The sequence below is a fragment of the Lagopus leucura genome, unplaced genomic scaffold (genome assembly GCF_019238085.1).
Source record: "Lagopus leucura isolate 7727_CA_CO unplaced genomic scaffold, USGS_WTPT01 Super-Scaffold_739, whole genome shotgun sequence".
In the NCBI taxonomy this organism is placed as follows: domain Eukaryota; kingdom Metazoa; phylum Chordata; class Aves; order Galliformes; family Phasianidae; genus Lagopus; species Lagopus leucura.
The window spans coordinates 8647676-8674953 of record NW_024962255.1 but is presented as its reverse complement, the minus strand read 5'-3'; the positions used below and the strand labels follow the sequence as shown (position 1 = coordinate 8674953).

At 43.3% G+C, this 27278-nt stretch overlaps 1 protein-coding gene across 6 annotated transcripts in view; it reads left to right on the top strand.

Annotated features, from left to right (window-relative positions):
* JMJD1C (jumonji domain containing 1C) overlaps positions 1-27278 on the top strand; it is a 146193-nt gene that overhangs the window by 99680 nt on the left and 19235 nt on the right. For 2 of the 6 annotated variants that reach the window (XM_042862674.1, XM_042862678.1), the window contains 8 exons: positions 9223-9328; positions 13774-13898; positions 15129-15272; positions 15391-15580; positions 15670-17345; positions 20349-20521; positions 21566-23775; positions 26657-26858. In XM_042862674.1, the coding sequence (XP_042718608.1) occupies positions 9322-9328; positions 13774-13898; positions 15129-15272; positions 15391-15580; positions 15670-17345; positions 20349-20521; positions 21566-23775; positions 26657-26858 (4727 nt within the window). In that variant the 5' untranslated portion in view covers positions 9223-9321. Of the gene's footprint in view, positions 1-9222; positions 9329-13773; positions 13899-15128; positions 15273-15390; positions 15581-15669; positions 17346-20348; positions 20522-21565; positions 23776-26656; positions 26859-27278 lie in introns of those variants that run through there. The other 4 variants (XM_042862676.1, XM_042862675.1, XM_042862679.1 and 1 more) reach the window with 3 other exon arrangements.

Sequence of the window (27278 nt, the reverse complement as noted above, 5' to 3'; positions counted from 1 at the left end):
CATCGCCACTTTTGCACAGTGATCAGCTAGCTGTTTTACACCCAGCCTCTGTGCCTCTGTCCCTGATACCAGGAGAGTGCAGCTTTCTGAAGGAAGTTCTGCAAGAAAATGGCCAGATTGTTTTCTCAGCCCACATACATTGCTCCTGTGCAGCTTTGCCTTCAATCCTATTCGAAATTAACTTTGAAAAGTTCATTCTTAGTATAGTGGTGGTCATTTACAGCATGAGAGAAATGATTTTTAGTCTCCACTACTTTACTTTTTTATTGGTATGTTGGTCATTGGTACTTTATAGCAGTAGCTTAGGAAATACAATTTCAGACAAACCTCTGATGGCTGCTGGAACATAAACCATTAATGTAATAGTAATTAAATGGACTAAAGTCCTCTGAAAGGACTGTGAAGCATGTTGTAGCTTGCTTTGAAGGATTGTTTAAAGATACCAGATACATTACTTTATTCTGACAGAAAAACGATTAAGATCTTTTTATTAATGGGAAAGTTTTGTATTCTGTATCTGTATCCATAATCCTCATGAGTTGTGGAAGTCACGTGGTCCCAGAGCTCCTGAAGAGTTTGGAGTTTGTGTAGAAAATAAATAAAAATTGAGGACGTCTGCAGAATGGCTGCTGATATTCTTGAGCTAATGGTAATCCACTGCCTAGCTGAGAGTCGGTCACAGGAGCGAGACATTTCGGGAGGCAGTGACAGGAGCTGTCATCCAGCTGCTGTTTTATGGTTTTCTTCTGCAGATTGAATTGAGAGACCTTTGCTTTTTAATACATTAAACTTGTAGTTATCAGTAGTTTTATCAAAGAATACTGTGTTGCTGAGCAGTGCAACGGATAAAGACTTGCTGGTGGATAGATCACCTTTAGACAAGAGGTGCGATATCTGCTGTCTTTTAACTATGCTGGCAGTGCACTGCTTTCCACCTCAGACAATTCAAGCTGCTGCAAGTGATTTCTGCTGGCCCTAATGCCAGGGTGCCAATTTCAGGTTTCCTGAAAACATCTGTTCCAGATCAAGAACTGAACTCCTAGCTTGACTTCTAGAGATGTTGAGCTGCCTTTTGGGCAGCCCATTTTTTCTGGACTGCTGACGGTCATAGGAGCACACTTTTTTTTTTTTTTTTTGCCTGGAGACACCTCCATCTGTGCAACTTGTCCTTTAGGTGATACTATTTGGAGAGTAGTTAGATACCTTCTGAAAGCTGTTTGTGATTCACAAGGTGTCAGAGCCTGTGTTTAAATTTTAATACCAACATAGAAAAGATTTTTCTACAATCTGCTCAGTTAGCTACTGTCTTTGTTAGCATTAACGTGTCTCTGCTGGTTGTTTGCTTCAGGGAAACGTCTGCACTTTGAGGTTTCTTTTCCCATAGATAACTACAGTAGTGGCATTGAGTTGCTTAGTAAGTGATTTAAAAGCTTGGTCTGATGTCCCCACATGACTTCAGAATTGCTGGCTGTGGGGTTAGTCTGATATTCCCTGTCTCTCTTCAGGAGTTGAGAAAATGCATAATTGGGAGTAGTCTGGGTATTGCTGAGATGATGGTGATAGATGTGTGGAGCCTGCAGTGATGGGCAAGAAGCATTATTCTGTGGAAAACAAAAGAGAAGCAAGTGTATGGCTCTGATGGAGGAAAAAGGTGTGGAGGAGCGCTGATCACTTGGGCTTTCTTTTATCTGTAGGTGGAGAAGAAGGTAAGCAGTAGGAGTGGTTACCATGGCTTTGTAAATGCAAGCTGACAGGCCTTCAGCTCAGGGAGTAGGAGCTGCTTATTTGGGGAAGTCTTTAAATCACGGGTGAAGAGAGACATTACATCAGGAGATTCCGCTTTCTGTCCCACGCAGTTGAAGCAAATAGTTCTTCTGTTTCCCTCCTAATCTGCAAATCAGATCAGGACTCAGATTGGGATTACGATGACAGCATTTATCCCAGATGCTCGGACAGGGTGACATAACCGGGAGTGTAAGGGTCATCTTTTTTTAATCTCTGTTTTTCAAAGAACAAACTACTGTAGCAGTTACCAGAGCAGTTTTTAAGTTGTTTGTGGCAGCATCTGTCTGACTGAGCATTGCTTTTGCTTCTGTGTTGACGGCTTCTTGCGTCCCTGCTGCATGCTTGTTCCACGTGCTGCTCTCATCTTCCATCCATCTCTCTGTACTGGATTTTCACCTACAGGTATGAAATAACGTGCTGCCTTGTAAGAAGCAAGGCTTTCAGTGGGCACGTTCCACCTGAGACATTGGTAGTCCTCCAGCAAGGCAAATTTTTCTGCTTTTTTTTGTGTTTGTGAGCTAAAATCAGAGAAAATACTTGATTGTAAGTGGTTTTTCTTTTCTGCTATAATTTGTACTCCTAACTATAATGTATTTTTCATAGCATAACCTTTTATATTTTTGACAGAAGTTGGTTGATATTCTTAGCGGTGTGAATTATTCTTGCACAGCTGAACAAATCAGTGCAACAGTACTTCGTCTGGCTTGAAAGCATGACTTGGAGAAATGTGCCCTACTCCCTCTGATTTTCAAACCTGGTAATTATAATTCAAAATAACTGTCAACTCTCTAAGTATTGTGCAGATGAAATGAGGAAGGAATTAAGAGTTTGTGGAGAGAAGTGTTAGGCATAAGGAAGAGTGAGGAGCAGAAAATTGTTGATAGCTTTTCCTGACAGATGTTAACTGACAGTTGAAAAGTGACTAAATTTTTAGCCTTCATCTCCTTTTCCTGTAGCACTGACTTTCTATTCAGAGGTAGTGCTGTTACACACTGCAAAGATCCTGTAGTCTTAAATGTGTGGTGCAGAGAATATGTAAGTGTCTGTCCCTCTGCTAAGACTGCATTCAGAGCCTCTTGTAGAATGAGGACGTGTTTCTACCCTCTTCCTGTGCCCCAGAAGCTGCAAGGCAGCACTCAGCTCGATCTGTGCCTGAGCTGGGGGTGAGGGCTGTGCCCTCCAGCCTCATGAAACTGGCTCACGAGTAGCCAGCAGCAGCTGGGTTTGCACGAGGCAAGTGGTGACCGTGCACCCAGGAGCACCAGAAAATAGGTCAAGTGTGGGTTGGGGTTACATAGAGAGCACCAGCATTGTCTACAAGCCTGAGCCTCTGCCCTTTGCACAGACAAAGCCATTTAAGGTAAAGCGGGAAGTTAGGGTCTCCCCCAGAAGTGGTTATCCTCCTGTAGCCTGTTTGTGGCCAGCAGCCTCAGAGGAGCGGCACAGCCTGCTGCTGGCTGCTCCCAGCATGGCGGCATGGCAGGCAGCTGGCCTTTGGAAGCGGCTCAGAAAATGGCTTCTTAGAAGAACATGCTAGGGGGCTATGCACGGGTGTAGGAAGACAAGTAGAACAACGGAAGATCTATTAATTTTAGTCTCAGTTAAAGTTGATTTTTGCTTTGCAAGAGTCTGGTGTGGTCCACTTTGCTTTGACGGTGGCTGCTCTGGGTGATGCTGCCTGGGGGACCAGTCATTGCCGCCGCCTTTGCGTGTCAGTTGGATTCTCATCTTTTGCTGCTGGAGAAAAGTCTTGTAGCTTGGCAGAGGAGAGTTACCAATTCATAGGTAATGTCCTGTGAATATCTCTGGTAACCTGTCTGTCCAGACCTGTTTTTTCTTTTTTAAACTCATTGTCAGGCAAATGCTATTAAGGTGTGAGGTTTGTTAAAAACCGAAGATTGTAATGACTGGAAGATGATTACAGATCAGTGATAAATTGACATCTATGCCAAGTGATACAATAAGTTAAAAAGAGGGGGAAAAAAAAAAAAGGAGAGGGGGGAGGGGAGGAAAAGAAGGCTATTTACCTAATGGAATGGAAGCAAGGAGACAATTCTGCGCATGTTTCAGATGATGAGTGCATGGATGTGGGTGTGTTTGAAGCCAGCTGTTCACATGGCTTTCTTTTTTTTTAATGGGAGAAATTTTTCTTCTAAAAAGATGTCATTAATGAGGTAGTGTAAGTGCTCAGCAGTCTAGGTTTGACAGTCAATACTTTTTGCTGTGTCTGCTCTCTGAAGAGTGCTGTGGCAGTCTTGGACTGTGTTTCTCAGAATACTTCCAAATTGAATCTCCCTGCAGTCAAAGTCCATGCAATTTTCAGATTATTTGGTGCAAAAGGGGAAGAAAAAAGAAGCTTATTTATGGAAACTATCTCAAGATGTTCACTGATGGGATGAGAAGAAACAAGATTTTGCAGCTTGAGGGAAAAATACATCCATCTGATGAATATAGATTTTGGACATCTTTATGGTGAAATGACTCTTTGAGGCAACTTTCACTTTGCTTTGAAGCGTTGCAGGTATGGATGAAGTGAAGGAGTAATGTACTGCACAGATTTGCAAGCAACCTAATGCGTTTCTTCAGATGCAGTAGGGGCAAAAGCAGTGTTGATAAGTGGTGTGGTCAGAAATACAGGGAAATCTAAATATTAGACAATTGAGCTGGTAAAATGTGCATGATCAGGAAACGGAAGGGGCAAGCTTCTGACTCTTCGAACTCTGAATTTTTCATTCGCACTGTTTGAATTTAAATGAGTCCTTCTATCATTAAAGCACTAATGAAATGCTTATTCTTATGTGCAGCCTGTTCTGTGTAAACATTGTAAGCATGACTCTCAGGTTGGTTATGTACTAGTTTTCATTTAATTCGTGTCCTAAATCATCAGAAAACCTCTAAGCAGCCAGAGGAAGCTATAGTTAATTAAGCCACAGATGGTGAGGACTAATGTGGTGTTGACCTCTGAGAGGACTGCAAAATCTGCTTAGTTGATCTCTGTAAAACGCTAGCTGAAATGAGTTCCTACTGATGCTGAAGAGATGTCCTTTATGCATTGAATCCAAATGTGGATTCTGTGGCCAAGGAAGGAGATCTCCCAAATAAATACGTGTTGTTTTTTAATGTACGACGTGGGTTGAGACTTGGCCTTTGAATCAACAATTTGTTGTTGTTGTTTTAGTAACAAAAGCCACAGCTTTCCACAACTGATTTTCCTGAAATACATATAATCAGTTCTCCTCCTTTTCACGGAGAAGAAAGCATTGACAGCTGGTGGTGGACTTAGTGTACCTTTCTATGAGCAGCACACACTCGGTGTGATTGTGGATGTGGAGATGGAAGCTGTACTTGAACGTACTCTTGAGTTTTTGTGTCATGCACTGGACTTTCATTTCTCAATTCAGTGAATTTGTTTTTGTCCCTCAAATTTGTGAAGGGTGACTTTAACGTGCATTTTAAAATGCTGAGAAGACATGTTGGTTTGATAGCACAAAGCTTGTTGGAAAGATAGAGAGCTGTGGGAGCATTCCCACCACAGACATACCTTACTAACCAAAAAGGAAAAGGAACTCGCTGTCAATGGAACATTTCAGAAGGCACTTGGGATGGCTTTTTGGGCAGCATGCACATTCTGTTCACCTAAGGATGCTTGTCAGTGTGGGAAGCAGTACTTTGAGGGTAGGGCTTGAAGTAGAACTGTGTACGTGTTTGGATTTTGTCTTCTTTTTCTGTGGATGCTCACTTTGAAATTCCTGTTTGATTCACAACTGACAGGAATTCAGAAGCACTGTAAGTGATCTGTCTGCACTTGTTCACCTGGGACTGTGAATTGTAACTTGCTTGTGTCTGAATAAGGTCTCTGAAAATGCTTCTCTGAACAAAGATCGCTGCTTCCTGGGAAGAGGTAGAGGTGAGGTGGGCCTGGCTGGAGCAGTGTGGTCTGGAGTTTCCACACAGCAGAAGAAAGAATAGGGATACTCAGAAAAACACTGAATCACTTCTTTTTTGGGGGGGGAAAAAGTTCATTCTTGATGCTTCCTAGGACTGGTAGAAGTCCAGCACATAAGAATTACCATCTTTGAGTTCAGACTCAAGTACTGTTTGAGCAATTAAGCAGAGTCCACTCCACCAGAGGTAAATTCCTCTGACAGTCTGGCAGGAAGGAAAAATAGCAGCAAAGACCTGTAAAGCCTGGCACAGGTTGGCACACTTGTGGTAGTCACATTAATTCATGTGCCTGGCTCCCAGAAGGGCAGGAAGAATTACTCCTGCCATATCTTTGTGGTCCGTAAGCCCTTTGCCTTCTTCCTGCTGTTGCATGAAGCCGTTCTTGAAACAGGGGCCACTGCTATATGATGTATATAGAGAGCATCCTAAGTAGGTTTAAAAAAGGAAAATTGCAGTCCCGTTTATTTGATTTGCATTGCATAAGGGTTTCAAACCAGAATTAGCATCCTCTTAGGGGATGTATTCCAAGACTAGTGGAAAAACTGCTTTGAGAGAGGGACTGTATTTATATGCCAGCATTCATATCAGTTGACTAGAGTTGTTTTTTCTTGAATAACATACATGCAGTTTAAGAAAGGAGAGTGGGTATTGCAGTCATCTGCTCATCCTCGGTACTAAGACAGAGACAAGACTGCAGATATCAGCCTTCTTCTTGTTGCCCTGTTTCTGTGATAAACCAGTTTAGTTAAGGCCATCACTGCCCAGTTATAACACGTTATGCAATTAATTTCCTGAATTTAGGTACTCAAATTTAAGACTAATGATGGAAAAAAACATCAATTGTGGCATATATTTTTATATTTAAGTAGGTGATAATTTTTTGAGATTTCAGGAACCATTTTGATATTTCTGGAAACGTTTTTTAAATATCTTGACATTGAGCTTCACTTGTCAGTTACAATTTTGCTTTGCCATTCTAATTTACGTTGACCAGCATATATAGCATGTGCACATCTAGAAGCAAAATATTTTCTTTAGTGCAAACTGACAGTGTGTTAAATGCATATTTTGTGTGTGTGTGTTCATAAACCTTGGGTTCTCTGTGGTATCTTCCACATAATCTCAGTCTTACCTGCATGCAGTTTGCATAATGGATCTTTGATCTCTTGTGCTTTTTTTAAGCTCATTTTTTACATGGGCTCATAGTTCTCCAAAAGGACAGCAACACAAAGTGATGTTAGCAGTCTCATTTTCTAGGTGTCCAGACAAAGCACTCAGTCAGTGATGCCAGTACATTGTGTGTCAGATTAGGAGTTGGAACAAAAAAGGTTCAAGTGTGTTGTCAGTGAGTTCACTGTTATCTTCAGTGTTTCAAGTTCAAAGAAAGCAAAGGTGGTTAGGAAGGATGTGATGTCTAAGAGGAAAGCAGTATCACGTGTTGCCTTCAGAAACAGGACTAATCAAACGTTGTAAAGATCAGAAACTTTGCAGAAGGAACTGATGGAATTAAAATAACATTAGCATTACAAGCCCGATTTCTGAGTGCCTAACTAATGTGTACGGTCTTGACATGAGAGTATTAGTGCTCTAAAGGGGATCGAAGGAACTTAAATGTACAAGAACTGAGTTAGCTGTATTTTTTAAGTCAGCCAGGCCAGTGTTGCAGTGCCTCAGTTGATTGCATAAGTTTGTGGATCTGCGTGGTGAAACGTGGTACTAAGTTTAGTGAGCAGCATTGGTGGATGGTTGGACTGGATGATCTTAGAGGTCTTTTCCAGCCATAATGATTCTAAGTTGTGGAGATGGGTGTCTCCTGCAGCTGCAAGTGGGAGTGCCTGGCAGCAGGGTAAGGGGTCACTGCACGGCTACAGCCACAGCATTGGTGGGACTCTCTGCCAAATCATACCCTCCTTTCAGAGCTGTTACCTCAGGGTAGGGGATCGATCCAAAGATGGGTTTGCAAGTGAAAGTAGATCATATCCATTCAGATCATATCCATTTTGATTGCCTTAGGAAAGGGAGCATTTTGCTACTCTACTGTTCCTGAATAAATTCTAGCACGGCCCACCCTGCTCCACTGATAATGTCAGCAGCACGTTTGTGTGCTTTGTGATTTTAACCCAATGGCCAAGGTTGTGTCAGCTTTTTGCTTTTCCTTCGTTCCACATCACATGTGTTATAAAGATCACCTTGACCATTCCTTTCAGATCTGTGGCTGTTATCCTTTTCAAAGCACAAGGAGAGACTGAAATAATTTTCTCTCATAGCTAAAGCATTGTTGCGCTCTCCACTATGGAGCATGGCACATCTTGAAGTGTCAGGAAGTGAGTGTTGAATTTGCAATAGACATCCTGTGATCAGTGAGTTAGCAGGAATAATCTCGTTCGGATGAATAGAGAGAAATTGCTCGTGTCACTCAAGGGCCTGGCAGCAGAGCATGATTCTCTGAGTGTTGCTTGTATCTTCGTTTGCTGCGGCTGGAGCTCTTCATAATGAATTGTGAAACATCAAGGAACTTGTTGGAGATCAAGGAAAGAAATTACTTGATCTCAGCAGCAGCACTGATAAAGCATTTCACATTTTGTGTGTTGAGAACCACTCTGATGATTTTAGCTGTCTGAAGTTCTCTCCGCACAAATGAGTGTTCTTGCAGCTCATGGATTTCCAGAGCCACCTTTTTACGAGGAGGCACCAAGCTGCACCACAGCTTTATTTCTCTACCACAGCCTCAAAGGCAGGAATAGCAGATTGGCTCTGAAATGCAGAGAAATAGTCATTCAAAGGGCCCAGAGATGAGTGATGGTTTAAGCCATGCTTTCAGGGATATGAAATGGATGTGGGCCTTTTTTTTTTCTTAATACACTGACTGTGCTGACAAATAGGACTTAATTGCTGGAGTTTGTTCTCTCTCAAATAGCGGAAAAGAATCTTTTCCAGAAGTGACATGGAAACTAAAGCATGCCCTATGTCAAATTGTCTAATTAACAAAGGCTCCTCTAATGGAGGAATAGTAATGGTGTTTCTTTCTCTTGCTGTACAGGTATCTCTTACATGGTATCTTGTTTTTTTTGTCTGTGTTTATGCTCAACATGTCTGTATTAAATTTGACAAATATGCAAAAATGAGGGAAATCTTTTGATTCGTTTAATCACAGCTTAATTCTTTCTGCATACCTGTAAACACTGAAGTCTTTGTAGGCTAATTTTAGCTTGTAGTAAGACAGTATTTATGAAAGTGTGATCCTATTAATAGCTTACAAGTCTGGCCACATGCAGGCCCTGACATACTGTGTTCCTGTGAAATAACTTCTAGCACTGCATTGCACTTCAGAGTTGGTTTTTTGTTTTCTAAAGGTAACACAGGGATTTGCAGGGAATTGGTAAAATTAGCATCAAACTACTTAAAATTGTGCCCGAAGATATATTTAGGAAAATAAACAGAAATGTTGCAAGTAAACATAACATATGGTTCTTTTTCTAATCTCTACTTTAGGACGACGTAGACAGTCTAAACCCAGTTCTCAGGGATAACCCGCAGTTACATGAGGAAGTAAAAGCCTGGGTAAAGGAACAAAAGGTTCAGGAGATTTTTATGCAAGGTAATTATTTGGGAAATTGTGTTATTTTTATTCTGTGTTAGCTAGCTTAAGGCCATTAGTTGTGTGGGGCTCTTCCCATAGCATTTGTGGTATAATGGAGGATGTATTTCTAACTTGGTGTTTTGGGAAGTGTTTGTTAAAAGAAGAAAACAAGCCTGTGTAAGAAGTTGTGCATGACTTCTTCAGACTGTTTGTAACTTGTTTGATGTCAGCGTTTACAGCAAAAGCTGAATATGGTCAGTCTGAAGTGGAGATGTTTTATGACATTGGTTGTGAAGTGTTTGAAGGGCAACCACACCCTCTTTAGTCTGCCTAAAACTGTTGTGTGCACTGTTGGTATTATTGTTCTGTGTGAGAACTTTGCAGATAGCGATTTGTGCCTGATTCTTCACAGTTCTGTCACAGATGAATACTTTCAAATTGACCTGGGCCCAGTTGAAAAGCATCTTTCAAATAAATTACAGTCACAGATACAAGTTATGTGGAAACGGGTATGAATTGGAATAAATTATTTTGGCTCAGCCTTGCTAATGCTTTAAATACTTGTGTGTGTTTGCAGTGTATTCATTAACTTTCTACAGATTTGACAGCCAGGTAGCTCTATGGAGGCATTTCTAGCAATGGGAAGCAGAAGCTAACATCTGTGGGTCTGGGCTAAAATTCCTGTCTCACAGCAAAGCAGCTTTGGGGCAGAAATGCTTAAGTGCATGTTTTATAAATGAAGATTGGGAAGAGAGCAGTAAATAATCTAGTATTTTAAGAATGGGACTGAGATTTCTTTGCTGTCAGGTTTCTTTGGTAAACTAAGATGAGAAACATGGTAAGTATAATACGGATGCTACAAAACAAAAACAAGTGAACAAACCCAGCCCCACAGTTTTGTCCTTCCTTTTGTGTAGTTTTTAATTTGCTTAGGTAGGTCTATTGTCAAGGGCCGCAGAGGAAAGATGCTGAAGAAGCAGTGCACAGAATTGTGTAGAGAGTAAATTGGTAGGCTCGTATTAGGCATTTTGGATTTTATCTTAATATCATCAGATACAGCACCTGTTGGTGAATTTCATCCACAACTGGACTAGGAGGTAATGTGGAGTCAAATTATGGCTCTATGAAAAGGGAACTGAAATTGAGCTTATTATGTTTCACGCGAGTAACGAAATAATAATAAAAACACATTTATAAAAGTCTGTGTGCACAGGTACAGAGGCAAAGCCCCAGCAACATCAGAACAGTCGTGTAGATGAAACTGCCAATACTTCATATACACAGCTCACTGAGGTCCATCCCGTCATTCCAGGCGCTGCCTTTGTGTCATTCACACATATATATTACAGAAATACACTATTTACGTGTATGTATATAATACATAATTTATCAAATGGATGCTTGGATGCATTGATGGGAACCAGATCAGGAGTATTTTAGATGAAGAGCTGAGACCAGCAGAGGCATCCCTGCAGACCAGCCTCCCTTGTCTGCACTCGTCAGTGACTCAGGGAGAGCTCCCTGGCGGTGCTGGCTGCTGTCAGCTAGTCATGTAATCCTTCCTTTCTCCTCCCTTCCATTCGCTTTTTCTTTACCCTCTCTGTATCACTGTTTTCCTGTTCCCTGTGGCTTGAGCAACATTTTCACTCCTGCTCTGTCCAAAGCCATCTGTTAAGGTTGCTGCCATCCTCTACACCATTTTTAGGATTCAGCCTTTTCTTCATTCTCTCACGCTGAAGTCATCATCTCGTATTTGTTGCTGTCAGAATTCTTTTTCTGGGAAAACAGGAAGGTTGGAGAAGAACATTAAAGCCTGGTTCTGAATGCTTGGGAGGAAGTGTGTTAGTTTGAGGAGGGGTCATCCAGTCAGAACTGCTCCAGTTACAAGAAGTGAGATGAGGAAAAAGCTGTCCCAGGTGACCTGTTCTTTGGGTGGCAGTCAGAGCAGCATGCTTCCTAGCTTTGGCGGAAAGTAGTTTGTTCCTTATTTAAAGCAAGCAACTGCCAAACTTGGCCGCTTCAAAAGCTGTTGGGAAAAATAAAGCCAGTTCACGGAACTTATTCAGCGAAGTGGCTTTGATTTTTAACAACTGAAATCTCAGCTTTATCTTTTTCCATATCAGGTTTATTGTCACTACAATCCCTGAGACAGAATATATAGTAATTCTCTTGAAACTCTGAGAGTGCTTCAGCAGTGCAGACATTTCCTCATAGCGCTGCACATGCTGTTTCAACAGTGTGTAGCCGAGCATGATTCAGTTGGGGCTGCAGACAAAGGCAGGCCTTTCCTGTAATGGCTGCTTGGGGCTGGGCCGAGCTGGAGCCTGGCCGTCCGGTGTCGTGTAACCGCAGCTTCATCTTTCTCCTTCCTGGCACCCAGCAACACAGAATAGACTACACTGTTTTTAAAGGTGGAGAAAGTCTGTTTTGCAAGTAGATAGGATAAAGGCTGGATGAATGACAGACACAGATGAGAGCAAGAAGTGTGAGGGAAGAAATTGGCACTGGGTCAGCACAGAAGAATACGAGAGGAGTTGGAAGTTGATGGAGAAGGGTGGATAGAGCTTGTAAACTGAGAAGACTGGGAAAGGATTTGGAAGCCAGCGATCGGGAATCGTAAATGCTAACATGAGGCAAGAAGCTGGGGAGAGAGGAGAGGCTGGATCTGGTTAAGCAAGACTGAGACTGGAAATCTTTGTGCAGTTAGCAGTAGGATTGAAAAGAGGGAGAGCTGGAGTACGAGAGTGGGAGTGGAGCATTGCACAAAAAAACCCTGGCAGAGCTGTGGGATGGCTGGGAAGGGCTTGTGACATGGAGAGTGTGGTTGATGCAGGCAGAAGTGTGGGAGCTGAGCTTGAGGCATTTGGCAGGGGCATTTGGAGTAGGGATTGCAGAGAAGCCACCAGGAAATGTGTCCCCATGGGAGGCCGGTCTGGTTCAAGACCAGGAACGTGAGACAAGTTTTTAGATTTTTGCTTTTTTTCTGCCTCTGCATTCTGTGCCGGGCAGCGACTGCCCTGGTGCTGCTGTGACCCTGGCTGTGCAGCTGGAAACACCCTCTGGGGATGAGCTAGCTCCAGTGGCTCGTGTGGTTCAGTGGGATTCAAGTTCGTAACGGTGCAGTAAGTGATGTGGATGTGGGCAAAAGAAGGGTGCCATTGCATGTTGTTGCTGTTTTCTCAGCTGTTTGGATACCCAGATACAGTTGTTCTAGGATTCCAAGGTTAAGCCCCTAGACCACTTGGAAACGTCTACATTTAGATTGTTTTGTATTTCTATTCATCTCTTAAATGTTAGCATTAAGAAGTCTTCATGATTACGGTGTTTCTTGTGCAGAGAGTATATTGGACCAAGAAGCGTGAATATGGGTATTTTAGTTGAGAAGGCTGTCACCTGTCCTGTTTGTTGCAGACACTGAAGCTTGCTTAATATTCTGGGCAGGGGCTAGAAAGACAGGGCAGTCCTGTCCTTACCTGTGCTGCTGAACAACCAGGCACTTTTAAGTGAATCATTTAAGTTAGGCATTTCCCAGCTCAACCAGTCAACCCAGTGACTGGTTTGACTTGGGGTTTGGTTACGGAAGTAGCGAAAACCACAGCAAACTGAGCTTAGAGACAGTGCTACTTGATCACGTGAAGTGCTGTATCAAGACTTAAGTGCCTTGGAACTTAGAGTCCTGATGGTCAGGTGAGACACGGAACATGAATAGAACTGTTGAGCCTCTATTTCTGGGTCTTGAAATGAGCTGTAAACTAAATACTGTATCATGCCATTTTCTTTCCTCTCTCCTTGTGGGCTTTTGGAGATGAATTCAACTCATCTTTCCAGAAAGTCGGTGTGTAGAGTTTCTTTGCAGTTGGTGTATCTTAAAAGAGAAGCAAAGTCTTCCTAGTGTGTGTATTTTTGAATGTTTTGTGGGGCTGTAGCTGGGCTTGGATTGCTCAGCTGCCTTTTGACTGTTGTAATAGAGAGAAACTCTGTGGTCACTTTTGGGAAAGGCTTGGCAGATACAGAGTCTAAACACCAAAATCTGAATCGTTTTGCCAGCAAAGCATCTGGGCATGTGACGAGCCTATGAAATAGCTTCTGTATAACCTGCTGCTGCCACATTCTAGCCTTTCAGGTTACTTTTCTGTGGTTGCTATTTGTCAACAGGAATTTTCCCATCATTTGTCATTAAAATTGCAGAAAGATTTAGTTAGATAACAAAACTGTTTGTTGAAAATGTTGGCATTACAGTGTACCACTTGTGTTTCAAAATGTCTTCCTAAATAAAAGTAAAATCCACAGACAGGGCTGTGCTGGAATTGCTGGTAGCTTGCTGTCCATGCTGTTCACATCATATTTTTGCTGTGAAGTTTAAAAAAAACAGGGCAAACCTATTAATGCTTCTTTTTTTCCTCTTTTTTTTTTTTTTCTTCCTGATTTTCTTAATGGCTTTCTTATTTCTTCCCTTTCTGAAGGTCCATACTCCTTAAATGGTTATAGGGTGAGAGTGTACAGACAGGATTCTGCCACCCAGTGGTTTACTGGGATCATTACTCATCATGATCTCTTCACTCGCACTATGGTTGTTATGAATGACCAGGTGAGTTTGTGTTGTTGGCAAACAGTCTTCAAATAAGCTACGCGTTCTGAGCTTTTCCATTTTTTGTGGTACTCCGAAAAGCCCTAAGCAGTTCACCCCCTTCGAGAGAAGTCTGTCACTTTCTCTGCAGAAAATTCAGCCTGACTCTGCACTGGACTGGCCATTCATGCCATCCTCAAGCTGAATGTTTGCGCAATGATATGATTAGTTCCATCCCTACAGTTCTGCTTTTCTTCTGTTGTTGCTGTTTGACTTGCCAAGTCTTTGAAATGAAGCAATCTAGTTCTAAGAACTGGTCTTTCCTCTCAGCTCTGTTGAGAATTTCTTCACTGAAGTCTTCTAGTACTCCAGTAACAATTAGTTCTTTTAAGCAATTGAAATGTCCACTTTCCGCAATTTATTGAATGAAGCCTTTGCTGCAGCTTAATTTACATTTACTGTGGTGGGTTTTATTTGTGTTCCTGAAGCTGGTGTTACAAAAAGAATTAATGGTGGTGTTTTTAGTGGCAGTAATGAATTGTGTTTCAGGAGACCAGAGCAATGATTCAACATTAATATAGCAAATGACCCATCTGCCTTGAAATGACTGACTAAATCGTGTGTGACAGTATGAATTCAAGACAGTCTAGTGCTCAAGTCTGTGCTTTCGCTTCGTTTGCTCTAATGATTTTCCCCAAATACTCTTTTTACTTTGCAGCACACTGGTTAAAGATCTGCTGAGCATTTCTTTCTTTTTGCAGTATTCTCTCTCAGTAGCAAGAGTTCTCCCAGTTGTTCTGCTTCTTTTCCTTCAGAAGTTGTCCTGCTGCTGGAAGCAGTATTGCAGTGTGTTTCTGCAGTAGACATCACAAAATACTTGATCATTTTAAGTGCTACTTAAAGATTACCCCCTATGAAGATCTCAGTATCTTTTAATTTCAAATTTGAAGGTATTTATAAAGGAAGGAGCCGTAAAGTGGTGGCATTAAAAAAAAAAAAAAAAAAAAAGGGGGAAAAAAGTTATCTTTAAAGTACAATTAGAGGATATATTTGCTTTGTTTTTACTCAGTCCCCAGCCTTTGAAAGTGACTTGAGTATCAGTTGTACTTGTCAGTGTTATGTAGGCTTTTCTCTAGTTTACCTTTTACACATAGCGTAGACTGGTGAACACTGGTACAGGAAATGTAGATTGGACAGTGTCCAAGCATCTACTGATTATTTGTTTTCCTTTTTTTCTCTCTCAAAAATTAGGTATTAGAACCTCAGAATGTTGATCCTTCTATGGTTCAGATGACTTTTCTAGATGACGTTGTTCACTCTTTGTTGAAAGGTGAAAATATTGGCATCACTTCACGCCGGCGGTCTCGTTCCAACCAGAACAGCAACACAGTTCACGTAGATACATTTATCTTTTTACCTAAATATTCTTGTATACAGTGAATATTAAAAATGTATGTTTAGAGTCTCTAATTAAAATTGCATTTAAGTCTGTTAACCACAGCATTATTTTTAGGGTCATTATACGCGTGCACAAGCAAATAGTCCCAGACCAGCAATGAATTCCCAAACTGCACCAAAACAGAATTCTCACCAGCACCAGCAGCAGAGGAATACTAGGCCCAGTAAGCGGAAGGGTTCTGATAGCAGCATGCCTGATGAAGAGAAGGTGAAAGAGGAAAGATTTGATTATATAGGTCGAGGAGGTAAGAATGGTAATGGAAAAGCAAGGGAAAGCTTCTTAGAAAGGTGCCAGACTGAAACTGATAAATATGCATGTGTTTTTTTTTAACAGAAAACCCCAAAAACAAAAATAAACACTTTCTTAGTAAAAGAAGAAAACCTGAAGAGGATGAAAAGAAATTAAATATGAAGAGACTGCGGACAGACAATATCTCAGATTACTCTGAGAGCAGTGACTCAGAAATCTCAAATAAAAGATTAACAGATTCATCCTCAGAGCAGAACTCAGAGAATGAGTTAAAAAGCAAGAACGCTTCAAAGATAAATGGAGAAGAAGGAAAATCTCAAACTGTTGAGAGAGTGGAACAGACACTAACAGATAGGCGGTCTCCATGGGATGAAGTACAGGAGGATAAAAAATGTGAAGAGCCAGAAAGGCTGAAGTCGTCGCTCTTAGATCAGCAGGAAAAGCCTTCGCTCCATGCAGCAGAGCAGCCAACACCTTACGAGCAGAATTCCAAGGATCCACATGTTCAAGAGTGCAATGCAGAGAAACATCTCGCTGCGGAATTAAAAAATGAGCAGTTTGTGCCCAAACCTCCTACTCCGAAAAGCATTGTTGATAAAACTAGCAAAAACAACTCTGAAAAGGAGAGCCAGGATAATGCTGCAAGTACCTTTGGATTGCAAACGGTTCAGAAAACAGAATCTCATAGCAGTGATTTAAAACAGCAGTTTGCAAATGCCAATTTCCTGGAAGCACGAAAGCAGGAAGGTGATCAAAGTTGGGTTAGCTGTGTTGTAAACAAAATGGATTTGATACAACCTGGTGTTGTGAAAGCATTACCAGTAAATGAACATTTAAATCCTGAAAAAGAGAAAGTGCAGTATGGCTCATTTATGTCTTCGTTAAATGTAGCTTCTGTAGCGGAAGACAGTAAACTGCGTAAACAAAGTCCAGTCCCTGATTCTGTGAAGTCAAAACCTAGTGCTTCAGTTGATCATCCTAAAACAAAGTCACCTGATGTTAAGCCTAAATTCACCCCATCTTCTGATACTGTGAAGTCTAAGGTTAGTTCCCAAAACAGCCATACTCCTGGATTAACAAGGTCAGCCAATAAAACCGATCATGATTTGCCTAGGTCTAGTTTTCATCCAGTTCCAGCTAGAGTTAGCGCTCTAGAAGCTACTAAAAGTCCTCTTATAATTGACAAGAACGAACATTTCACAGTGTACAGGGATCCCACTCTGATTGGACAAGAAACAGGAACTAATCACATTTCACCTTTTTTGCATCAGCATAATTATCCTCTGCATTCCTCATCCCACCGAACCTGTTTAAATCCAAATGCTCATCATCCTGCATTAACTGGTTCATCCCATCTGCTGCCTGGGTCTTCAACTCAGACCCCCTTGTCTGCTATTAACACTCACCCCCTTAGTACCGCCCCTCACCATTCCGTTCATCACCCTCATCTACTTCCTGCAGTGTTGCCCGGAGTGCCTGCTGCCTCCTTGCTGGGTGGCCACCCACGACTAGAGACTGCTCATGCTAGCAGCCTAAGCCATTTGGCATTGGCTCACCAGCAGCAGCAACAGATGTTACAACACCAGTCTCCACATCTTCTCGGACAAGCTCATCCTTCTGCTTCCTATAATCAGCTAGGGCTTTATCCAATTATTTGGCAGTATCCAAATGGAACACATGCTTACTCAGGACTCGGCCTGCCCTCCTCGAAATGGGTCCACCCAGAAACTCCTGTTAACGCAGAGGCTTCCTTGAGAAGGGTAAGTCGTGCTGATTTCCTAAGTACATGCTTAGCTGAGGCTGGTGTCTTCCAGTAGTGGTTTCCTAGGTGCAGACAGGATAGTCATGCCAAGTGTGTCACTGAGTATGCAGTGAGGGCGGTGTTCTTGTGTAGATGTAGAATTAGAAATGGAAATCCAGTGATAACTGTTGTTTCACGATGGATGTGAGTTCTTCCAGACCTTGATTTCCTCAACACTGTAAAGTAAGGTGAAATGTTTGGTTTTACTTAATCACCAAGTGAGGTTGGCCAGCGCACTTGGGGACAGGGCGAATGCTTTCTAACTTAAACCATGGAAACCATTGGATGAGAGATGTACTGGAGGAGGTAGGATGGTTGTCTGCGCAGTGAAATGTTGAGTGTGTGTGCTAGAAAATGGAGAATGGCAGGGACTGAAGGAGTCCAAATCCAATGGGAAGGTCTGAAGAGAAATACTGTGTAGCATTTGTAAATCTGGAACTGAACACTCATTCCTCTTGTGCTTAACACCTGTCTGTGTGCCTTTCATTGGCACCTCCTTCTCTCCCCCTCTGTTCCTGTTTGCCTTCTCAGCTGCTTTCTTCTCTGTACTCCAGTCATGAGGATTCCTGTGTCTCCGCGCTAAGTGTATCCACCGCAGCCTCAGGAGAAATCAGTTGTTTTCAACCCAGTGCTGTGGTGTTTGTTGGCAGTCACGCACTACAATTGCAGGAAAAGTTTTCTCAGTTCCTACAGGTTTAGGATACAGCATGCTCCTTGCAGGCACCCTATAGGAGCAGCATAAGATGAAGCATGTGTAACACAGACAAGCCTGGGAGAGCTGTACTGCCAGCTTCACTCAAACTGAGCATGTGCGTACTGATATTAGAGGCTTCCAACTTGGCCTAATTTGGGCAGGTTTTCTCAGGGACCACAAGAGGCATGTCACTGACAGTGGTCCTTCTGCCAGATTGTAAGCCTTTGCGTCAAAGCTTGGAGTTTCTGAATGGTTATAAGGATTGTTTTCCTTTTCATCACGGGGAAGGCAATTCTTCTCCAGCCTCATTCCTGAGTGAAGCCAAACCATTGTGGCTGAGTCTTTCCCAAACATTCAGCTTGAGTTGGCCTTGTAATACAAAGTCAGTTTGATCTAAACTGTGATAAAGTCAAATGCAGCAGCTTTAAGGGAAAACTAAAGGTGGATTTATCTCTTCATGTTGCTACTTGCTCCACCCTGTACTGAAGTCCATTTTGACGAATGTATGATAGACTGTTTTCACTTAGGCTGCCTGAAGTATGCAGCCATGCATACCAAGGCACGTAGGTTTTTAATTATGTTGATATGTGGCAATTGTCTTGTGGTGACTTGTCTTCTGGCTCGGGCACTGGAGGCCTTTTCTAAATATGTCTTAGAACCTCAGAATGGGCGTTTCCAGTAAGAGTTTGCATGGATGCCATGAAGGGAGGAAGGGTTCTGTACTGCAGCTGGAGCAATAGCAGCAGCCACCCTTGGTGCGGGGGGAGCTGTGCTGCGGAAGGAAGGCTGCAGGTCCTTGGGCTGGGCCACAGCTGGTTGCAGGTGGAGTTGTGAGGCTGTTTGGGTAATGCTTGGTGCTCGGGCAGATGTTCCCCAGCTCCTCTAGGGAGAAGGTGGTGGGTCTTTTTGCATAATACTGTACCACGGCTTACAGGCAATTTGTGGGAACTCGCCACAGCATGGGAACTCCTGGCCCAACAAGTGTGTGCACTCAGACTTGTGCAAAACCCTAGTGGTTGCTTTAAATATTCAGAAGTCTAGAAACAATAACTTCAAAGCTGTAGCACCTGCAGATCTATTCTATACTCTGTGTCCGTCTGTGTCATGAGAGCTTTGCTGCCCTTTACTGCCGCGTTTCTCTTCTGGTAGTCAGCAAGGCTGGGGAGAAGGAGAGGGATGTACTGATGGGGAGCAAAGAAGGGAGATGTGCTGGGCAGCTCCAGGAGTGAGTGGTGGAACTGTACTGAGAGACTTTGGGGTGTGCATGGGAGCTCTGCTTTCTGTCCCCCTCCCTTCTTCCGGGCTCATCCTTGACACTTGACCAGCGTTCCCCAGCAGAGTGCTTTCCCTTTCTGCCCAGGCTGCAAGTCTGCACATATTTTTCCTAAGGAGGCCTCGAATGGGAGGGGGGAAGGAGCCTGAGAGCTCTCAAAATGTGGTCCATTTTGCAGAGCTGTTCAACAACTTTCAGAAAAGATGCACAAGCAGAAGCTGATTGGCATTGCCAGGTGTATTTAGGTATACAGTATAAAACTGTGCATTCTCTGCAGTTACCATACTGCAAAAATGTATATGCTTATGATTTAATAGTATGCTGATTATGAAATTATGATGTATAAAAATATGTGGCAACATAAAGCAGATTAATTGAGATTATCATACTTAATCATCTGGAGGGGGAGGAGGGGAATCAACCAGAAAAGAGATGCTTGTATTGTTCACCTTTCTACGCAGGTAGCAAGGCACTGTGACACTGCTCTGCTTATTTGTCAGTGACCCTTTTCAGAGACTTGTTATATAGTTGTTTTCCAGAAGTACTGAACCTTGTTTGTCCTTCAGAAGTGGCACTTCTTGCAAGATACTGAGCGCCTCATGGGTGTCTTATTAGTAACTGAACTTACATGCTGTCAGGCTGTCATTGGCTTGGTGATTTTGAGGAAGGAAATTGTGATGCTATTCTCTAAATTAACTATTCTTTAAATTAGCAATTCCTGATGAATATTTAAATAGTAAACTGTTCCAAGAATGCTTCTGATAGATGTGAATTATTTTTTATGCTGGAAGTCTAGGGAGAAATATAATCAGATGTTCCAGTTGATCATAAAGTCATTTAAAATGTTAAATTTTATTTGCTGAATTTGATTTGATGCTGAAATAAAATATTTCACTGTACTCATCGTTAGACTGGATATAGAACCTCTTGTGGTACTGTGCTGAAGATCCCGTGATGTCCTTGAAATCTGACTTTTTCTGTGTTGTTGTTAACAGAATACTCCCAGCCCGTGGTTACACCAGCCCACCCCTGTGACCTCAGCTGACAGCCTTGGATTGCTGAGTCACATTCCTGTGCGACCATCCAGTGCAGAACCCCTTCGGCCTCTCAAACTGGCAACACATTCTAGCCCACCACTGTCCAAAAGCATAGTAGAGCATCACAAGGAGTAAGTTCACTGTTGTTCTAACTCCCAGTATCACAGCATGCCTGAGGGTGGTGGCACCCTCTGTCTCTGTTTCCACTCTGCTCCAGCAGGGACACCCAAGAGCGGGTATGCCCAGGACCACGTCCAGGTGACTTTGGAAGGTCTCCACAGAGGAGACTCCACAGCCACTCCAGGCAGCCTGTGCAAGAGCTGTGACACCTGCATAACGCAGAAGCACTTTCTGGTGTTCAGTAGAAACCTCCAGTGCTCCAGTTTTTGCTCACTGCCTCTTGTCACTGCTTAGAACCTAGAATCACCAAGGTTGGAAAAGACCTCTGAGATCATCCAGTCCAGCCATCCACCGATCACCGCTATTTTCCCCTAAACCACATCCCTCAGTACAACATCTACGTGTTTCTTGAACGCTTCCACTGATGGTGACTCAGTTGCTTCCCTGGGCCCATTCCAGCACCCGGCCAGTCTTTTGGAGAAGTAATTTTTCCTAATGTCCAAACTGAGTCTCCCCTGGTGCCACTTGAGGCCATTCCCTCTAGACCTATCTCTAGTTACGTGGGAGAAGAGGCTGACCGCCAGCTCACCACAGTCTCTTGCCACAAGACAACACTGAAAAGTGCCAGGCTCCATTGTCTTTACCCTCTCCCTTCAGCTATTTATAGTCTTTGAAAAGATCCCCTCGGAGCCTCCTCTTGTCCAGGCTGAACAGTCCCTGCTCTGTGCATGCTGTAAATAGAGCGCAGGACAGGAGGGTACGTTTCAGCAGCTGACATTGTCTTCTGGATTTGTTTTAGTTTGTTTGCAAACGTGGATGCCTGTGATAGGGAAAAGTTTGTCAGCGTGCTGCAAAATAGACTCTGCTCTGTTGACTTTTAATGGTACTTGAATTCCTGAGTCATCTGATGACTTTCAAAAAACTGCCTAATATAAAGAAAAGATTATTTTGTGCTAATAGATAACTTTGTTCAGAGCACGGGAAGAAAAGTCTTCTGTTTAGCTTGTAGTGATACTTTTAGACTAAACTGTGTCTGTATGACCTTTTTTAAACAGAGAATTGGAGAGGAAAGCATTTATTGAACCTTTACGTTCTGCTGCGGCTGCGCCGATAAAGACAGAGCTGGAGCAAAGCAGAACACAGGCAGCAAAGGAGAGCCATATGCACAGACATTTTGCAGATCCAATGTTGAACCAGCTGCCAAGGCCGCCACAGGAGACAGGGGAGCGACTGAGCAAATACAAAGAAGAACACAGGCGAATACTCCAAGAAAGTATTGAAGTTGCTCCTTTTACAGCTAAAATGAAGGCACTGGAGGGAGAGAGAGAGAACTATTCCAGGGTAACATCCTTATCTTCAAGTCCCAAAAGCCATTCAGTAAAGTATGACAAAGATGCAGAACGCTCTGTGTCAGAACTGTACAAAATGAAGCATTCGGTTCCACAGAGTTTGCCACAGAGTAACTATTTCACCACCTTGTCTAATAGCGTGGTAAATGAACCACCGAGGTCTTACCCATCCAAGGAAGCTTCGAGTGCATATGTTGATAAGCAAACTAATTGTCCTTCAACAGCAGCCAGTCCCCAGTCTCTTCCTTCTTACGTTTCTTCTCTCTCGAAGCCTCCCCCTTTAATTAAGCATCAACCTGAGAGCGAAGGCTCTGTGAGCAAGATCCCTGAGCAGCTCTCACAGTCCGTGCAGTCTCACTCGGTTGGTTCTTTTAGAAATGACAGCAGGAGCCCTACTCAGTTGTCAGTCTCATCTTCAAATGCACTCCGAAGCATGCCTGCCTTGCACAGAGCGCCCGTGTTTCACCCCCCCGTGCACCAGAACCTCGAGAAGAAAGAAAGCAGCTACAGCAGCCTTTCGCCTCCCACTCTGACCCCCGTTCAACCTGTTAATGCTGGTGGTGGTAAGATACAGGAACTGCAGAAACCGCCAACTTTAGTACCTGAACCTAAGGAAGCTCAGACTGTTTACAAGGGCTCTTCTGAACAGAATTTATCAGAAGTGTGGAAGTCTAACAACGCTGCCGCTAGTGAAAAAGTGGACTGGCATGCTGAGAGAGCGAGTGGAAAGTCACAGTCCGCCACGGCATCTGTTATTGTGCGTCCTCCTTCGAGCACGAAATACGAGAGCGTAGCAGCGGTGCAGTCAGCTTCCAAAGATCGAGTCAGTGAGAGATCTTCAGCTGTGACAAATCAAGCAGATTGCCTGAAAACAGCGGAAGCCAGGGAGACTGGAAGAGTCATTCTGCCAAATATGAACTCAGACAGCGCTCGCACACAGTATGAAAAGAAATTTCCAGCTGTCTCGCAAGGCACTGTTGCTCGTTCTGTCACCCCTACCACAGCTATGATCTGCAGTACCAAAATGGACGTGACCACATCTGCGGCCACAACTACCAGCGTGTTGAGCTGGGGCAGCTCAGAAGTGACTTATTCCTCGTCAAGCACAGCCCTGGCCTGCACGCCGCTGGAGAGTGCCGGCTCGAGAGCTGCAGGTCAGGCGGCAGCACCGGCCCAGGAGTGCAAGGGCAGCACTCCGGCGCCAGCTGCACCCATCCCTGGCAAGGCAGGCAGCGCTGTGCAGCCTGGCCCCGGGTTCTCCACCTCTGCCGACTTCGTCCATTTGAAAAAGCACAAGGCGGCATTGGCTGCAGCTCAGTTCAAAAGTAGTAACCCCAGTGAGACCGAGTCCAACTCTGTGAAAAATCAGACATTTTCAACCTCTCTCTCCCTAGACAGTGCTATCGTCTGTAATACAATAAACAAAGCAAACTCTGTAGGCAGTGGGCAAGCTTCCCAGGCGAGTCAGCCAAACTACCACACTAAACTGAAAAAGGCTTGGCTGACAAGACATTCAGAGGAGGATAAAAACACTAATAAAAAAGAGAATTCAGGGAACAGCGTTTCAGAAATTATTAAGCCATGTACCGTCAATTTAATAGCTTCTACATCAAATGATTTGCAAAATAACATCGATAGTAAAATCTTGGCGGATAAGTTCGTGAAGGAAGATAAGCACCCTAGAAGAAAAGCAAAACGAACTTACGAGTCTGGCTCTGAAAGCGGAGACTCTGATGAAAGTGAGAGCAAGTCAGAGCAAAGGACTAAGCGGCAGCCCAAGCCAACTTACAAAAAGAAGCAAAACGATTTGCAGAGGAAAAAGGGTGATGCGGAGGAAGAAGTAAAACCAAATGGTGTTCTTAGCAGGAGTGCCAAAGAAAAAAGCAAGCTGAAGTTGCAGAGCGGCAGTAACAGCAGTGAGTATATTAATCTGCTCTGGAAAAGACAAACTCGTGTAAACTGTGCAGTATTAATCCTGGAGGGTCTGTGCGTGGTACGTGCGGTACCTGGGAAAAGTGTGAATGAGTGTGCTTGTGAAAAAGCACCCAGTGGGTTTATCAGGCTTGGGGCCCTCTGAAATATCCCGGTGTAAGAAGTTCAGCGTTTTATGCATATGTGTACAAACTGGTTCTTGGCCTAAAAATAAGCCGTAAGCAAACTGGTTTATGCTGTCATACTGGAACAGACTGATGCATATAGTTAGCTATGCACCTTGTACTGATTTTTTGGTGCGTCTAAAAGCTCTGCTGCGTTTATTTTTAGAGTAGTACTGGAGGTGGAGATTGTCCATTGTTGAACTTTAACTTGTCCTTTGATCAGAAAGCCGCAGGCAGTTCCTTGAGAGCCTGATGCCACTGTTACAATTTGGTTAATCTAATAAAGCTCTGAGGGAGAGTCACTTCACACTCCTGACAAGAATGCGTATTGATTGCGTGGTGCTCACATTCCTCTTGTTTAAGGAAATGTAGGGAAATGGGAATTTCAATTTATATGTAATGATGTTTCACATACCAGATTGTAACTAGATTTATCTCAAAAAGAGAAACTGGTCTGTCAGCGGGCGGGATTTTATTCAAGAACTCAACCCTGTTTTTTATCCTAATTTATTCTTCTCTAAGGAGTATTCTTTTGTCTTTGTTCTGGTGAGCATGAGAAAGTCTACAGCTAAATTACTTTTTGCAAGAATTTTGAAGTACAGTTAGTAAGAAAATGAGCACTGCTCCATGTAATTACATTCCTTGGCTTTTCACTGCCTGATGTATAAAGTTACTCTTCTTGTATCTGAGAACACTTGCTGCCTAAGCTGTGCTGTGTCCTGGCTGTGTTGCAATCTGTCTGAGGTATTTTGGCTTGGGTCCAGCAATGGTATTAGTGCATCTCTTGTTCTTGTTTTTTCTTCCCACTAAAGGGATGATAAGAGAACACGCCTTTTAAATGTCTCTAAGTCCTGGTTTCCCTTTTTTTTTTTTTTTTTTTTTTTTTTTTCTCTTTAAAGTGAACTGTAGACACACAAGTGACATGTTAGGTCTTGATAACCTTTGTATTGTTGCAAAAGATTTTTTTAATGGCTTGTTGTGGAAAGGTTCATTAGATAACATAAGGGAAAGCAGTGTCTTCTTGTCCCGACTGGTGTTACAAAACTGTGAAAGCAATGTATGGCGGTACGTTATGGAGTTGTTTCCTGGAATGCAGGTCCAAAAATGGACAGGAGCTTTGGGTGTTCTGCTATGTTGTCAGTAGCACAGGCTGTATACTGTACCTTAACATTGTGGCTCTATCCCATGATAGCAGCCTTGTGAGCTTACCTACTTCTCATGATACCTGGATAGACCCACAGTCCTTCTTAGACGTGACCTGTTAATCAATCAACGTTTTGACAGTTCTGTCAGATGTCTTGGGTCAGCATCTTTACAGTTTGAGAGGGACTGTCAGAGCTTTTCTGACAAAGAGGGCTTTCCCCAATGATTCATCCCAAACCGTACTTGGCGTGGAGCCTGCAGGAAGGGGAAGGCCCTGGGGGTCAGCTGCCTGAGCCCCTGCAGATGGCTGAACAGAACTGCTGCAGCACGGGGGCTCGGTGGCAGTCACCACGTGGGTGGTATGTGGATGCTGCCAGGGCTGAAGGCTGCGTTGTCCCTGTGCCACTGCTGAAAGCTGTGGGAGCTGTGTGCAAGCCAGACCGCTGGGAGCGGCGGGCTGCAAGGCTCCCTCCTGCAAAGCAGGAATGTCGCAGTCCTGCGAGTGCTGGGGGTCCTCCAAGTGCCTGCCCACAGAGCCTGGAGTCTGGCAACTAACAGATGATTCCCAGCATCTCTGGATCCAAGGCAGTAAACGTTTTTCATGGACTAGCAAACTGTACTTTGGCCTTTTACTCTCGAGTTTTAGTCCAGTTACCTTTGTGCTCCTCGAATGAGTCAGTGTATTTTGCGGGCAATGAACTGAGGCATAGAGTTTGTCACCTGCAGTGTTTGTACACGAAGTCTGTGGCAAAACAGTGATCTGAACTCAGGTACCAAGTCCAAAGTTAGCACACTCGCCTCTGCCATCCTGCATCAGATCTGTGCTCACAGGACGTGAACTTTCAAGAGCAGTGGTAGATTAAAGGACAGATACTGCTATCTATCTGCAGGTGGAAACTGGCGCTGCTTAGAAAAGTCATTACATCGAAACCCTGGTTAAATTACAGAAGGATTCAGTTTCAGAATGCTTATGTGAGAATTACACGTCTTACTCAATTGAAAGTGGTAGATGGGCGGATCTGTTCAGTCAAAAGTGGGATGTTTCTGCTTGGTTTTCCGCAGCTGACATATTTGAAAGAGAGTGAAGGGATTCTGTGCTTCCTTACTCTCGGTGCTTTACACTGAGCTCAGGTGAGCTATATGGGTTTAGAACTGCTCTTCTGGAATTCCCAGCGCACAACAAATTCTAAAGAAATAGGATTTTTACATTTTTTAATGCTTTCATTCATTGCATTGTTGCCTTGAACGCATTTTCACTTGAAACAAAATGCAAACCTTTCTTTTCTTGAAGTACTGTATTACCTTGTGCATTTTTAAGAGGGAGATTTTGCAAATGGCTTTAGGGGAATCCTTTGTGAATGGCATACTTAACGTAGAGGAAGGCAGTGTGTTTAAGTTTTTAGACTTGTGCTGACAGGAGAGAAAATGGCCGTGATGGTGCAGTATGTTACGGGTGTCAGAGATGCACGCGTAGTAGTGCAGAATGCTGGCTGATCTGAGCGTGCCCCGAGTACGAGGGCTGCCTGTGCCTCATCTGAAACCCCTCTCACTTTTGCAGCTGGAATACCTCGCTCGGTGTTAAAGGATTGGCGCAAAGTGAAGAAGCTGAAGCAAACAGGAGAGTCCTTCTTACAGGACGATTCTTGCTCTGAAATTGGACCAAATTTGCAAAAATGCAGAGAATGTAGGTTAATAAGAAGCAAGAAGGGTGAAGAACCAACTCACTCGCCGGTGTTCTGTAGATTTTACTACTTTCGACGGTAAGAGCGGCTGTTTGCTGATCTCTGGTGTTCTTAACTTTTGAAAATGATAATGACAAAGGGCTTTTGTTCTTGAAAGCTTGTCTGATTTTTCCGGCTCACTTTGCCTGATAAAAGATGTGGTATTTACATGTATATTTCTTGCTTCTTTTCTGGATTGACTGTGCTTCTATTTGAAGCTTTTACAGTGGTCATGAGAACAGCTGCCCGGTGTACCTTAGGCAGGCAGAAGATGGAGCGCATCACCATCACACAGGTGTCTGACATTTGAAGTGGCATTTTCAAAACGCAGCCTTCAGTCGCTCTGGACAAGTTGTACAACCGCAGGGTTGTGCTCATTCATAATTGTTCTTGTGCCAGTAGGTGGTGGGAACGCTGCTTAAGGCTTTATGGGAGTTGTCTGAGGACAGAGGAGTTGTG